This window comes from Balaenoptera physalus, assembly GCF_965194825.1.
Source record: "Balaenoptera physalus genome assembly, chromosome: 4".
In the NCBI taxonomy this organism is placed as follows: Eukaryota; Metazoa; Chordata; class Mammalia; order Artiodactyla; family Balaenopteridae; genus Balaenoptera; species Balaenoptera physalus.
In genome coordinates this window covers 73,017,836-73,033,815 of record NC_138891.1, presented here as the reverse complement: position 1 = coordinate 73,033,815, position 15,980 = coordinate 73,017,836, and the positions used below count along the sequence as shown (strand labels likewise).

The window sequence follows — 15,980 nt, the reverse complement described above, 5'->3', positions numbered from 1 at the left end:
TCTTTGCCATTTTATCTTGTACATGCATTCATTGTGTCGGGTTGTTTTTCAATATTAATGTGTTTCTCCCCACAAGACTAAAGGCCAATTGATGGAGGAAACTATATCTTTTCATCCTTGAATCCCTGGTTCTTAAAACAGTGCCTGGCTTAGGCCCATAATAGGCCTTCAATTTGTTGATTAGAAGCATTTGTTTGGAGCATGTAGTGTGCAATGTAGTATTACAATCCTTTTTTTTTTTTTTTTAATAATTCTTAATTCTTTTAGAAGCTGGATAAGAAATCATCTCCATCCACAGGAAGCCTGGATTCTGGAAATGAGTCAAAAGATAAATTATTGAAAGGAGAAAGTGCATTGCAGCGAGTCCAGTGTATTCCTGGCAATGCCAGCTGTTGTGACTGTGGTCTGGCAGACCCACGGTGGGCCAGCATCAACCTGGGCATCACCCTGTGTATCGAGTGTTCTGGGATTCACCGGTGGGTAGGCCTGCCCAGGGTGAGAGACTTCTTTCCGTTAAACACACATTGTAAATTATTGTGTCCCATTGGTTAGAGGACCTTTCCCACTTGCCTAATATGACTGCCAGTGTGTTTTTGTATTTTTTTTTTTTTTTTTAAATTTATTTATGGCTGTGTTGGGTCTTCGTTTCTGTGCAAGGGCTTTCTCTAGTTGTGGCAAGTGGGGGACCCTCTTCATTGCTGTGCGCGGGCCTCTCACTATCGCGGCCTCTCTTCTTGCGGAGCACAGGCTCCAGACGCGCAGGCTCAGTAATTGTGGCTCACGGGCCCAGTTGCTCTGCGGCATGTGGTATCTTCCCAGACCAGGGCTCGAACCCATGTCCCCTGCATTGGCAGGCAGATTCTCAACCACTGCGCCACCAGGGAAGCCCAGTGTTTTTGTATCTTTTATGAAGTGGATAAAATTCTGGTTTGTGAAGTACTTTTGAGGACTTTGATTCACCATTCGTTATTAACTAGAAGATCTATCCCTATTCATATATGTGTTGAGGCCTATGTTAGAGACTATGTCCAATTAAGAGAGAAAAATAAGTTGCATAATGTGCAAATAGAGATTTGAAAGTTTTATATATTAATGCAGTCTTTTTTTTTTTTCCCACTTAGGAGTCTTGGAGTTCATTTTTCAAAAGTACGATCTTTAACTTTAGACACCTGGGAGCCTGAACTTTTAAAGGTAAGATGAATATTTGCTTAACAATATTTTATGTTTTCACATAAAAGTCAAGATTTTATTTATTTATTTATTTTTTCGCCACACAACTGTGCAGGATCTTAGTTCCCCTACCAGGGATTGAACCCATGCCCCCTGCAGTGGAAAGGCAGAGTCCTAACCACTGGACTGCCAGAGAATTCCCCAAAGTCAAGATTTTAGAATCTGGGTTTACAAATGTATGAGTTTCTCAGTGCTAACAGTGAATTAAATTGTATTGGAACATATCTGATGTTATTTTGGCAAATCTGGTGTTTTGTTATTGGTTTTTTAAATTGCTAAGCTTATGTAGCACTCTTAACTCCATGTCAGTTCACTTTTTAAGGAAACCAGCACCCCTGCATTTTTATGGTTTCTCACAAATTATCTTAGATTCTTTGCCTTAATTTTATATTTTATAATTATATAAATTTTTGTTAAAAATATGAGAGATTGCTGTAGTGAGCTGCGTGATGGATTGGTATAGCATGTCATTATCATTGCATATTTTAGCATAGCACATTTGCAAATTTACATTTCTAAGGGGTAGTAGTCACCAGACTGAGACATCCTTTTTCCTGTGTAAGGATTCGTATCTATGAAAATGTCATAAAAGATTTTAGATCACAGCTGGGTTTTTAATAAGATTTACAAAATTTACACTGGTTAATAGTATACCCATTTTAATTCCCACCATTTAGTTTACCATACTGTAAAAAATATATGTTTGTTTAAAGGTTGTAGTGTATTCTACATTTATTTCTGTCTGAAAATTGTGTTCTTAATGTGCTTGTGTTTTTATTTCAATCCATAGATAAACCAATAGTCCTGTCAATTAAGTAAAGTAAAAAAGTTTTCTTTTTGGAATCACTGTGGAAACATCTAAATGAAAGTGATTAAGTTGGCTCCTGTGGTAGAGCCCTATTTCGATAGATTCCATAAATTGTTATGAATTCAAAGGAGAAGAAAGTGGGGTGTGGGGGCTAGCAATCTAATTTCTGCATCAACTTTGCATGTAGATATGAACTCAGTGGATTCAGTTTAGAAGCTTTGGTTGAAACACAACTGTCTGATACATTTAAAAAATATTGAGACTTAAAAAAATATTTAGAAATACTTATAAATAAAGTGTAAGGAGAAAATAGTTTGCTTCAATTCTGAGTTGTTTAAACCTTACCGTGTCTGGACTTAGGCTTCTTTTTTCAGTTAACTTAGCAGATGTTGTGAATGTGTAGCCTTGTGCTAGCCACAGTAAGGGATAGAAATCTGGTAGAAGATGGGTGAGGAGAAACGCTTTCTTGAGGAGTAGTAATCTTCTAGGGGAGGTATTCGGTGAAGAATGGCAAAATGGTGATATTGCTCTCAGTCCTTGTTTCCTTTTGTTTTAACTTTAAGCATCTTTGTGAAATGAGCATTTGCAGAACATGCAAAAAGAACTAAATAGCTCTGTTTGCTTAAGGATTTATACAGTGTTTTTTAGGAAATTATTGCTTATTTTCTGTCTTTCTGCCAAACAGCTTATGTGTGAGTTGGGGAATGATGTTATGAATAGAGTTTATGAAGCTGATGTGGAAAAAATGGGAATAAAGAAACCGCAACCAGGACAAAGGTACTGTGTGTTAATGTGTTACCTCATTTCCCCCACCCCCGCCATCTTGAATATAGCTATTATTTTATTTCACTTTAATTGATATGTATTATTGAAACAGACTGTTCAGAAGAGATCATTACTGCTTCTGTTAAAATGTGGCTGTGTCTCTCTTGGGTTTGTTAATTAGATAATTATATTTTACTAGTCAGATAATAAATTATAGTCTCCAGATGAGAGAGGTTCTTAAAAATTAAGGCTCCGGGGCTTCCCTGGTGGCACAGTGGTTAAGAATCCGCTTGCCAATGCAGGGGACATGGGTTCGAGCCCTGGCCCAGGAAGATCCCACATGCCGCGGAGCAACTAAGCCCGTGGGCCACAACTACCGAGCCTGCGCTCTAGAGCCTGTGAGCCACAACTACTGAGCCTGCATGCCACAACTACTGAAGCCTGCACGCCTAGAGCCCGTGCTCCACAAGAGAAGCCACCATAATGAGAAGCCCGCGCACCGCATTGAAGAGTAGCCCCCGCTCGCCACAACTAGAGAAAGCCCACGCATAGCAATGAAGACCCAACGTAGCCAAAAATAAATAAATAAAAAATAAATTAATTAAAAAAAAAAAAGCCTCCACATAGGAATATAAAAACTCTTAGCAGTTAAAGGAGACAAAGTTCTGTTAGTGGCAGGCCTTTAAAAAGAGTTAATCTGTTCATTAATGTCTCCAAGGATCAAGTTTCTACTACCTACAATGAATAGTATCACATTGTTTGACTTTGTTCAGCAAATATTTGTTAATTATGTATTTCATACATGGCATTATTATATTGAAGAATTACAGATGAAAAGGGTAGCTTCTGGTAGGGGAGAGTACTTACTTAATTGCTGTGTTTGAAATTTTACTTCCAATTCTATATATGGAGACTCTGAACGAAGTGGCCGCCTTCAAGGTAGATAATTAGTTTTGTTGTTCATGTTATTTTTAGACTTTATGATTCTTTATATTAGGTATTAAAATTTTATTTGCCATAATCCTATGTTTGATTATATTTTTATGATAATTAATACTTCTTAAAAGTTATTGCCCTCTAAACCAATACCACTTAAATCAGATTCTTATTTTTTTGCTAAAGCTTGTCTGTTTGAGTTATTTCAGACCTTGAGATATCCTATTTTAGCCAAAGACCTAGGCATTTTAGAAGGATGTAAGTAAGAAAAGGTATAGAACAAACTTGGTGTTTTATAGTTGTATCATAAATCAAAAATTTTAAATGTGATACCTTTTTTGGTCCCCCTTAAGTTACAAATGCTATGTTGTTTTGAAGTAGTTGTCTTACGAAGAATTATGGTCATGACTAGTGATAGTTCAGTATGTGACATTATTTATCAGAGTAAAAATGGAATTAAAGTTAATTTCTGTAAATTTTAATAGTTTCTTGGTAATGTTTTTCATTCTGTAAAAAGCAAAAGAGAATATGTATAGGACTGAATGAGCATAGAAATTAAGACAATAAGAGAGTGCCATGTTAATACTTGTGATTTTTCAGTTTATTGTTTGTTTTTCATTTAAACATGAAATCATAGTTCATTAAATATTGGGAAGGAAAACATGCTGTAGAATGTTGCAAATTCAGTTTTAACTGGTATGACATTTAGTGACTTTCTTTGAAAAATTCAATATGTAATGGCTTCTTTTCAGTATTAGCCATGCTAAGAGATTAAGCAGAACATCATGACATTTTTATGTATACCAACCAGACAGGAGAAAGAGGCGTATATCAGAGCAAAATATGTGGAGAGAAAATTTGTGGATAAATATTCTATATCATCATCACCTCCTGAGCAGGAAAAAAAGATTGCCTCCAAAAGTTGTGAAGAAAAGAGGCTGAGCATTTCTAAACTTGGGACAAGTGAACAAGTTAGAGCATCTCCCCAAAGTTCAGGTATTACAGTTTACTTGTTGTCTATATAAATATTTTCTTAAGCTGAAGTCACTTTCTTAATCTCTGAATTAGTAGCTGCTGTAGATTTTTTAAATGCTAAAAACCGTTTCCTTCTGTATATCCTAAAGAAAAATTGGATTTCTCTGTCTTTCAAACAGTTAAATTTAAGTAGTGTTCTGATAATTCACATTTCTAGGTACACTTGACCCTTGAACAACTTGGGGGTTGGGGCACTGACTCTCCGATCAGTTGAAAATTCTCATATAATTTGTAGTTGGCCCTTCATGTATGCCTTTCCTCCATGTTTGCTCTGCAGTTCCTCTGTATCATTGGTTCTGCATCCGTGGATGCCACCAATCCCAGATCATGTGGTACTGTAGTATTTAGTATTGAAAAAATCTGGGTATAGGTGGACCCACGTAGTTTAAACCTGTGTTGTTCAAGGTTCAACCGTAATGTGTATATTCTTAAGGAATAAAACTGCTTAAAATGGAAGGGGAGATGGGAATTGCAAATCTATCATGCAAAAAGCCCTAAATATCTGATTAACCACCTAATAGCCTTCCTGTTTTTTCCTCCTAAATTTTTCCCAGTAACGTTTTTTCCTGCCCTTTTCCCTTCTTATGGCCTGCTTTGTGCTTTGCTAACTTGCATGTCCCCAGTGGTTGCTGTAAATAGCGACGAGGCCAGGCGAGAGTCTCTGTTCTGTCCTGATGAGCTAGATTCACTCTTCTCCTACTTTGATACTTCTTCAAAACTACGTAGTAGTAAGTACTACTCTTGTGGAGCATTCCAAGTCTGTGCCCGTGGTCATTGTGCGGTGTGGCCATTTCTCTAGATGTTACCCATTGTCTCAGAATTACATGTTACTTACAGTCATACGATAAATTAACTCTTTACTACCCCTGACACATTACGGGGTAATGAGATATGTTGTGACTCTGAAAATAAGTTTATTGCCAGGCTTCATGACTGATTCATATTTTGATAAGTGAAGTGTTCCAAAGGATTAAAATTGTCATAAATTTATTCTACTGGTGGTGGCTGAGATCACGTTGATGTATCAGAGCTCATTTTAAAACCTCATTGATTGTGGGACTTTTTTTCTTAATGGTGCAAACTTTAATCACTAGCTGGTTTTTCTTTAAAACAGTCAAAAGTAATGACAGTGGAATCCAGCAGAGCTCTGATGATGGAAGAGAATCTTTACCTTCCACAGTGTCAGCCAATAGTTTATATGAGCCGGGTGAGTTTTGGTGAAATTCAATGTTAATTGGTATTGTTTGCTGAAAAATGCATGTGGAAAATGCCAAGTTTGATTAAATAGTTTCTGAAGGAAGTGGTTAGTCTTTTAGAAGGTACTAAGGGGCAGTTAATACTGCTGAATGAGAAAGCAGCTATTTTCATATTTGGAAGTTCTCTCTTAGCTGTACATTTTTCTAAGCCTCAAGATATGTGTCAGTAGCTAAGGATAATTTTTAATCCACGTGAACGGTATTTCTTATTACCCGTTACCTTTTTTTGTGGCTGTCTTTTCTTATCAGGAGAAAGAGATGAGCAAATCCCCCACATCCTCCCCAAGTTAGGTTTTTCTTCTGACCTGTGCTTTCCTCCTATATTCTCTCCTTTATGATTTCAGTGGTTATGATCTTGCAGAATACTCAGGATAGTAAGCATTCTTTAAATTATTTGAACTGCTTGTACTGCAAATTGTGATGATAGTATAGGACCATTCTAGGAATAAAGTGAGGTTTGGTCTAGTAGTGAAGTCCTTTAGGGATTCTTACTGCCTCTTCTGAGTCTCTAAGTCCAGGCTTATAGTCATATGCCTAATTTTAATCTAATACAGAGTAATTTACCTATCCATTGGATACTGGCAAGGCCATAAAGGCCTGGTGTACTAGTCGATGTATTTATAAGAGAGGAAGGTTGTGGAGAGTGATTAGTCTATAGGAAATAAGATTCCTTTGTGAACAATCTCCCATTAGCTCATTTTGTTAAACTAGTGGTTTCTTATGTCACAACTTTCATACTGTGATACAGGTAAGAGTTCGCTTTTTCAAAAAGCTGTGGTAAGATACACATAACGTAAAATTTACCATCTTAACAATTTTCAAGTGTACAGTTCAGTGGCATTAAATCTATTCACATTGTTGTGCTGCCATCACCACCATCTATCCACAGAACTCTTTTCATCTTACAAAACTGAAATTCTGTACCTATGAAGCAATGACTCCCCATTCTTTCCCTCCCTCCTTGCCAAGAGCTCATTTTTATTGATGTATTTGTGTTTGCTTTTCAGAGGCAGAAAGGCAGGATTCTTCTGTGTTTCTCGACTCTAAACATCTTAATCCAGGACTCCAGCTTTATAGGGCTTCGTATGAAAAAAATCTTCCTAAAATGGCTGAAGCTTTGGCTCGTGGCGCAGATGTAAACTGGGCTAATTCTGAGGAAAACAAAGCAACACCACTTATTCAGGCTGTATTAGGGGTATGAATTTGTAAATTCAGGTCTTCAGTGGTAGTAGAGCATAAAAAAAAATCATAATTCATTTTGAGCATAGCTTTAACATTGTTTGCTTTAAGAGATGGGATAGAAAATAGAAGCAGCAGCTAGTAGTGATTTCTGAATATCACTTTGTGTAAGCTCAATTTTTTTTCTTAATGAGGGAATTCTAGTAATGAAAGTAGTGGGTTTTGCTAGATCACAAACTGCATATTGAATCCCAGTTAGAAGTAGTTCTTGGGAAGAAAATAATATAATTTATCATATCTCCACTTTTTGTGGGGGGGTATTTTCTCTTTTGGGGAAAATACAATAGAAAGGCTATTAGAGTAAAGTAAATACTCTGTTAATAGAAATATATTGTTGTTTGTTTGCTTTTTGTCCATTGTTACCTTCTTTTTTCCTCTAAGGGCTCTTTGGTGACATGCGAGTTTCTCCTTCAGAATGGTGCGAATGTGAACCAGAGAGATGTGCAAGGGCGGGGACCACTGCACCATGCCACTGTCTTAGGGCACACGGGGTAAACTAGTGCTTATATATTTAAGTAGATTTTATTTGAAAAAATTATTTTGAAATAATGTTTTGCTCTTTCTCAGGTTAAGATTGTTAGCTAGAGCTGGTAAAGTGATACTTTCCTTGACTTATACTGTCATGCTGGAACTTAAAATTTTTTAAAATTTCATTCAGAAAAAAAGATATGGTTACTTTTCAGATAAGAAAATTGCCAAGCTTACTTTGAACTTTACTAATTCTTTATATAGATCTGTTTTAGTATTTAAAACTGTGGTGAAATTGTGGTGATTTCATCAGACAACTTAAGTCTGTATTTGTGTATTTTTATGCATGTACATACATTATGTACTTAGCACATACATTTTGGGAGAGTTTTGTAACTTTGTAAATTTTAGTTTTCCCACAAGGTAGTTAATTCTTATTTTGTGCTATGGATGTGTGGCTTCTGGAGCAATATTTAGATTCACAGAATAATAGAGCCGTAAAAATGGGCTTTCTACTAGAGGGTAAAAATAAAGTCAAAATATTGGCCTTATATAAAGTTTGTGTCATAGGTCATTGTTTTTCAGTAAAATATCTCAGGATCTCCAAGTCTTATTACCTGGACAGACAAGAAACTGTCCTTTTTAAATGTTTATTTATAGCTTCTTCTATTTTCATCATAGTTTGTTTTGTTTCCCTCTATTAGCAAGAAGATTCAGTTCAATAACTTTATCATAAAAACTTTTCTCTACTTAAAAATGGCTGTATTTAACTCATCCTTTGTATTTTCTTCTTAATCATAATTATTCCCATTTTACTTCATAGACTCCATTTATTCATTTTTTTCATTTTTTTCATTTTTGTCAACTTCTTCAAGTTATGAATATTTGTGGAGTACAGTTGGCAAGATTACTTCCCACTCGTTGCTGTTGTATTATCGTTAATATATTATGACGTTAACATTGCCTTGGCTTTCTTCTTTCCCAGATAATGACCTTGAGTGATTTTTGTTTTATTTACGTTTATAGTTATCTGTGTACATCTTTTTATGATATTCCAGGGTAGGGACCATAATTTATACATCCCACTATGCTGTATATTATTAGGTTAAATGTGAAAATTCCATGAGATTTATAAAATGTTGATCATGGTAGATTTTTATTATTAGAATCAATATTCAATAAATCTTTGTAGAATGAATCAAGAATTTCCTAATGAAAATGTTATTTCTTTAAGTAGTGCTTTTTATTTTTTAAGGTGAATACTAATTTTTTTTCTTATCGGCAATATCTCAAAAACGCTGTTCCCTTAAACAGGCAGGTATGTTTATTCCTAAAACGAGGTGCCAATCAACATGCCACTGATGAAGAAGGGAAGGACCCTTTGAGTATAGCTGTGGAAGCAGCCAATGCTGATATAGTGACCTTGTAAGTGTTTTCTTTTCACTTGATTATTTCCCATACACTGTATTACTTATACAGGGTTTAAACGTAGAGTTTCGTGTGTAGGCATGAAATTTAAACTTGGTTCTTCACTAGAAGCCATTTACTTCTCTAAGCACGTTAAATGTGTGCAGCAATTTACATACATGAACTTACTTGGTTCCCACATCAACCCTGTGAGGAAGGTTTTATTATTATCAGCCTCATTTTATAAGGAAGCCAAGCCACAAATAATTTGAGAAACTAGTAAGTGGTAGAACTGGAATTTGAAACCAAGAATTCTGGCTCTAAAACCCGTGTGCTTAGCCACTTCTGTTATACTGCCTGGCCAGTAGGAACAGAAAATCAGTAACTTTTCTGATTCTTTAACTCTCAGTACAGTACTGGGGTGGGGAGCTGGATTGGTATAGTAACAGGCAATTTTTCTACTACCTCAGGAATTAGAGGATTATAAGCAGGGAAGCCAACTGCGTTGATGTTAGTAACTTTTGCAGTTGCATTTCCTTTGGGCAGTGATAATTAGGGGACCTGTTTGTGCTTATTTTTTTAAAGAATTATTCGTATGAGTACTCTATTTTGAGGTAAAAATATTTGTTTGAATACAATTTAACATGACCTACTAAAGACAGAATCTTGAGATCTTTATTTGATCTTCATCTTAGATCAGAGTTGTTCATTACACTTGGAATCTAGGAATGTGGTTGTCACCTACACTTTATTGTTATGTAGGAAGTCTCAAGCATATGTTGTATGAATAGCTTATTCATTCTATTCTGAATGAAGCCCAGGATTGCTGATTCCCTGTTAAATAAGTAGAGATAGTTCCATCTACACTACTGAATTTTAGTCACTTACAGATAGAAACTCCCTTGACTGTCTTGAACTCCTGAGCTCCTACTGAGAATTCTTGACTTGCCATATATCACCCCTCCCTGACCCCTGTCAGATTAAAACAAAATGAAAAAACAAAAGAGCAAAACATATTTTCTCTGTACTTAGCTTCTTTTCCTCACTGGAGGGGTTATTGTTATTATGGAGACTATTGTAGGAAAATTTAGATCTATTAAATCATTATAGACTTAAAATTGGAGAAAGATAAGTTATTAAAGAAAAGATAGGAGTGATATATAGAGAAATTAACCCTGGCTGCAGCTTCCCAGGCAATTCTTACAGTAATGGCCCCTCTTCCCCCAAAATATGGTCCCAAATTGTCTTAAGTTTTCTCATTTTGCTTTGTATGAGGATGTCAGTTTCACTTACAATTTTTTGAAACAGGCATCCTCTGTGAAAAGTCCAGATACCAAAAAGGGAGACTTATCTTGCTATTATTAATTCACACAATGGTTGAAAAGGAAATGGCAGGGAATTGTGGTACTTTGAAGATAAGAAAAGCCCATGTCAGATGCGGCAACTGCCAGAGAGAGCATGTTAGAAGAGGGTGACAGAAGTCGGGGAAGGCGATGAGGATTTGGCAGCCTGGAGGACAGGCAAGAAGTACTGAGTAGGAGAGGGGCACCACAGGTAACATTTGCCTGTTTCAAAATGTTGCTTAAAGTTAGTAAGAAAATGAGAGGAAATTCTTGTTTTCTTAATCCAGTGCTACAGGTCTTCCTGCTGCCAGGATAAATAACCCAAAAAAGAATGTATAATCAGTATAGTAACCATGCAAAAATCTTGGTAACCTATGGTCACCTATTATAATGTCTGTAGCTCAGAATATATCCCCAGTATTTATAGATAACACATGCTATTTATACATCTGGAACTACCGTACCTCAGGGTGAACCAGAATGAACTTATGACAGGCTACTGCTTCCATTCTATAGAAGCAATAATTTCAGCAGTTGGCAGTTAAAGTTTGACAGGTTGCTTTAGGAGCCAGGAATTCTCTGTGTCTGGAGGAATTAAGCTGCTAGAGGTGCTGCCAGGAACCTGCTTAAACAGAACTGAAATGCCCTTGTTAGAAGTCTTTTATTGTCTTCTCTCATGAGAATTGTATAAGATAAAATACAGTTATTTTTGTATCTCAGATTGCTGGGCCTGATAAACTAAGAGTACTTTTGTTTCAGTGGCAAATACTGGTAAAAGAAAAAATTACATGAATACGTCTTAGCTGCATATGTAATTCATTAGTTTATGAATATTTATATTGTATAACTTATCTAAAAAATTCTTTTATTTAATTTTAGGTTACGTTTAGCAAGAATGAATGAAGAGATGCGGGAATCAGAAGGACTTTATGGACAGCCAGGTCAATATTCTACTAATAACCATACCGAAATGCAGTATAAGAAATGCATCCAGGAATTTATCAGTTTACAATTGGAAGATTCATAGTTCTTTAGCAAACTAATTTAATGCTACAGAGTTTTTATAAATTACTTGTAAATTGTGAGTTGTTAGGTATATACTGTACTTACTGAATTCTTGGGAGTGGCTCACTCTCGAGCCTTTAAAAATCCGTAACTATTCCGATTACAGAACACATTTACTTGCTGTATTTAACTCTGGCTGCTGGCTTCTTTATCTGCTGTACAGATGTCTTCCATATACATTCCAGAGAGGCTAATGGAATGATAACGTATCTTTATACACTTACAGCAGCACAGCAGTCATTTTCTTTTTGGCTGTCAAGTGAATATAACAAAATTGTTTTCTTTTTGTTATTCAGGGAATTTCTATAAATTGTGTTCAGGGAAAAAACAAATCACTATGTGTTGACATATAAAAGTCAGTATGGGAAATGCCTAGAAGAAGTTTATTGAATTAAGAGTTCCGTATTTGATCTAAAAATGAGTTGAAGGTTTAAGAATAAAATTTACCAGTAGGTTAAGAAGTCCATAATGCGAATGGAGTTAGTTTAAAAGGTATAGGGAAAAGGTCAAATTTTATCTTGTATCTTTGCCCCAAGTAATTGTACAATATCTGTTGGATAAATGGAAGTATTTAGAAGAACATTTCATGAGCTTGATGGCAAAGTAGACGTATTCTTATTAGAGAGAACTCAGGATCAGCTCAAGTCTCATTTTGAGTAATTTTTGAGTCGAGATGTCAAGAAAAGCAAGAAATGTTGCTGATCAGATTTCTTTCTTTGATGAACATATCCTGATTAGACATTCTTCACAAAGAAGAGAGTAATCATTAGATCTCCAGTTTCATGAATTTGAGTATATGAATTACTAATTTATCTGTTTTAAATTCATATACATGCTGGTTAAAAATTTCAGGAATTCATGACTAAAATAATTGAGAATGTTCAGTTTTAAGTGAGTATGTTTGATTTTTTTTCAATGACTATTAATGTATTATTTTAAAAGTGGCTTGTGATATCATCTATCTTTCCTGTTTAAGTATGTTCTGAAATTTCTGCACTTTATGCTAGCTTCAGCCATTTACTTTTATTTTAGCCAGATTAATATATAACTAAGATAAATATGGGGCCATTCCTTTCTCAGAGGACTGTATTTATTACTTATTTTTGGTCTAATTTAATAGGGAACAAATAAGAACTTTGAGAATAGAGGCACTTCAGCTAGATACTTCTAATCTAGGGTGTCCCACTTTAATCCTATGGATCAAACAATACTACTGACTCATGATGTACCAAGATGTAAGAGTGCTGATTAAGGGTGAAGTCTCAGCGTTAATTCTGAATTTCACCCATTTGTTTTAAACTTGAATGTTAGACTTTAAATACATTATAATTTTGTAACAGATATACACTTAAGTGATAGTATTACTAGGCCATTTTTGAGGCCTTTATGTTTAAGCACTTTAAAATGAAAATTATTCAAAGACTATGACCTGATTCGTGAGATAAGAGTGAACTTCAAGATTTTAAGTTAAACAGTTTTTTTTTTTTTTCCTGACATTTTAAGTGTAAATGTTTCGTCAGCTGCTCTTTCCTTAGGTGTTTGCTGATGAAGCTGCACCCAGCCGATTAGTCAGAAGGTTGGTGGGTGACTTTTCTCTGGAGCTGGGAAGCTTGAAAGGACAGGTCCTCTTATGTTCTTGAAGCTTCTAGTTCCACCTAAACTGCTCGGGCTTCAGCCCCCATCTAGGAGCATTCAAATGTCTCTTTCACTGTCGTTTTATGTATAAGTTTATGAGTATATACCTTCTGCTCAACAGTAGAAAAACAGATTTTTCCAATTTATTTGAATGAAAATTTGAAGAAAAGCCTTATTTAAAAAAACAAGCTTTCCTACCACTCAAATTTTAGCTTAGAAAAGATTAAAAAATAGATCCAAAGTCTGGAAATGGTATATCAGCAGAATAAAATGAGATTCTGATTTGGTAATAATTAGATTTTAAATTCATTTGGGGGTCTCATAGTTAAAGCAGAAAAACTTTATACTTATACAGGTGACATGGTAAAATGGCTCAGCAATTGCTCTCTGGCTACTTTTCCTTTATGAGTCTTTGGAGAGCAGATATTTTTGCTCAGGCAGCAGGTCTTTTTTCTTCTCTGCTTATCACTGTAAATTTCTCTCTCATAGATTTTGGTTGGTTGTTTTATCTAGATCCTTTTTTTGTTGCCTAGCAATAGAAGGAAAACCTCAGAATTCTGAGTAGTTTTAAAAGGCGGGTATTTTCAATTTTTTCATTATGAAGAGCCCTACCATTAAAAGACTCAGATATAATCTTTGGGAATGATGGACCTATTTCTAGGAAACCCCACTTTTGAACTTTCTGTCTACAACCCTATGGACCTGAGACCCCCTGTTTTCTGCAAGGCGACTTAAGAGCACACATTTCCTGAAGGGAAGATGTATCCTTCTTTGTCAGTTCCCACACCTCGTAGGAGGACTGGGTGGGTGAGTGCAACACCATGCCGTGCTCTCAATTCTTGGAAACCAGTTTGGTGGTTCCCACCGTCCCTGGCTCTGTGACTCCTCTTGATTGTTGGCAGAGTTTCTCAGCCAGTTGAAAATCACTGCTTTAGTGAACCACTACTGGTTACCTGAGTATGTTGCTGATGAAGATTGATCATTGATCTAATCAATTACAAAAAGGAAGCTGTAATCAGCCCAGAAGGGGCAGGATCATACACTGATCACCTGGGAGTAGGGTCTCACATGCTGCCATATCTTTGAGGGGAGTACGTTTTGAGAGCAAAATTAGCAAAATCTTGGATCATCACTGCTGTTGCAGTGCTTATTCTGAATACCAAAAATCAAGAACTATTTTAAACTATCAGTGGAAATATAGCAGTCCACATTTCAAAGAACTCAGAACTGTCCAGGCACATGGAAAAGTTAACTTTCTGAAGAGAAATAGAATGTGATGAAGTAATTTAAAGAATATAACTTAGTATTACAAATATTGGGTGGTTAGTTGTTTACTGTTTATAATAGACTGTTAAATGTACTCATATGAACTTTCCAGGGCAACATATTCTGGGTTATTGTTTATGTATTCTAGTGTAGACAAGTTATATTTGCCGTGAGAAACATTCTAAATGATTAAAATTGTATTTAAAGAATCACATTGAAGTTCAATTTGTGTTAACTATATTAAATATCTTAGTCACTATTGTTATTGTAACGTTTGCTTTCTGACAACACATTTTGAGGCCTAAGAAAGGTATTATATTGATAAGTCCCTTAATTAACATTTGGTTAGAAACTGAATGTTAACAAAAAGTTTTGTGTATGTGTGTGAAGGTGAGACTTCCTTTTGTATTGTATTAACTCTTTTAAAATGTATTCAGTAAGTGAAACCAATGAGTAGTGTAGCACCAACACTTTCCTTCAAGGAAGCACTTAATTCAGTGAATAAAACAAATCTTATAATTTGTTTTGCATGGTACAATGGTTCTACTAAAATGTACTCGTGTAGTAGGTACTTTAAAAACAAAAACTGGGAAACCACAAAAAGAAAAAAAAAATCCCACAACCTGTTATACAAAATATGCATTGCTAATAGTAGAAGCCATATATTGCCATTGTACTGTTGTAATACTTAAGATTGCTCACCTGGTGCTATCTGTAAACTATTTGGCATTAGCATCTATTAGATACTTCTTCCTGTTTCTTCTTGAATGTATAATGTGTGCCTTTTAAGTTATTTCTGGTGTTGAATGGTAAATTCAGTGTGGTATTTTTGTATTATAATCTGCACTTTACACTTTGTTGGAAAGTAAAACTCCAGACTCTCCAGTTTAAATAGTATTTTTAAAATATTTATAATGTTTACAATAAATATTTTAAATATTTGAATTCAACATCTAAGCGTAAGAAAAAAATTTAAATATTTTATATGGTTTGTTAAGTGATGTTTAATGTTTGTCTCTTCTCAGTTTATTTTATATCTTTTAGAGTGGCTAATAATGGGAATAGATTGTAGTTTGTCTTTTAATGTGGGGTAAACTTTTATGAAATGAAACATGGGTGTAATTGAATTGTCTTACCCGTTGTTCCACCATATCAACCTTTATTGTTTTAGTAACAATAATATGAGTTAGATGTTACTCTTAGCCAACCTATTAAGATTCTCTTCTTACTGTATTTTTTCTTTTTAAAGTAGATTGATTGATTCAGGTCATGAGAAAATTTCCAGGGCTAAATGAAAAACTACATAGAGATTTTAATAACTTGCTTTTTACATTGACTAAATATTAAAAGCATTAAAATTTTTTTAATTGAAAATCTTGGGTTATGCTGTTAGACCTTTTACTAGATCTGTATCCCCCTCCCCGAGATTTTTTCTAATTCTCTAGCTTTTGGTATGACATCCATTGCCTCAAAAAAATCTCGCTTTTTAAAAGCTGACAAAACTTACTGCACTATTAACAACAACTG

General features: G+C 35.1%; 1 protein-coding gene across 4 annotated transcripts in view; it reads left to right on the top strand.

Annotated features, from left to right (window-relative positions):
- ACAP2 (ArfGAP with coiled-coil, ankyrin repeat and PH domains 2) overlaps nt 1-15,980 on the top strand; it is a 157,170-nt gene that overhangs the window by 135,091 nt on the left and 6,099 nt on the right. For 3 of the 4 annotated variants that reach the window (XM_082458593.1, XM_082458590.1, XM_082458591.1), the window contains 9 exons: nt 268-476; nt 1,122-1,191; nt 2,724-2,815; nt 4,551-4,735; nt 5,889-5,981; nt 7,038-7,225; nt 7,651-7,760; nt 9,052-9,162; nt 11,367-11,428. In XM_082458593.1, coding sequence (XP_082314719.1) covers nt 268-476; nt 1,122-1,191; nt 2,724-2,815; nt 4,551-4,735; nt 5,889-5,981; nt 7,038-7,225; nt 7,651-7,760; nt 9,052-9,162; nt 11,367-11,428 — 1,120 coding nt within the window. The remainder of the gene's footprint in view (nt 1-267; nt 477-1,121; nt 1,192-2,723; nt 2,816-4,550; nt 4,736-5,888; nt 5,982-7,037; nt 7,226-7,650; nt 7,761-9,051; nt 9,163-11,366; nt 11,429-15,980) is intronic. The other variant, XM_082458592.1, reaches the window with a different exon arrangement.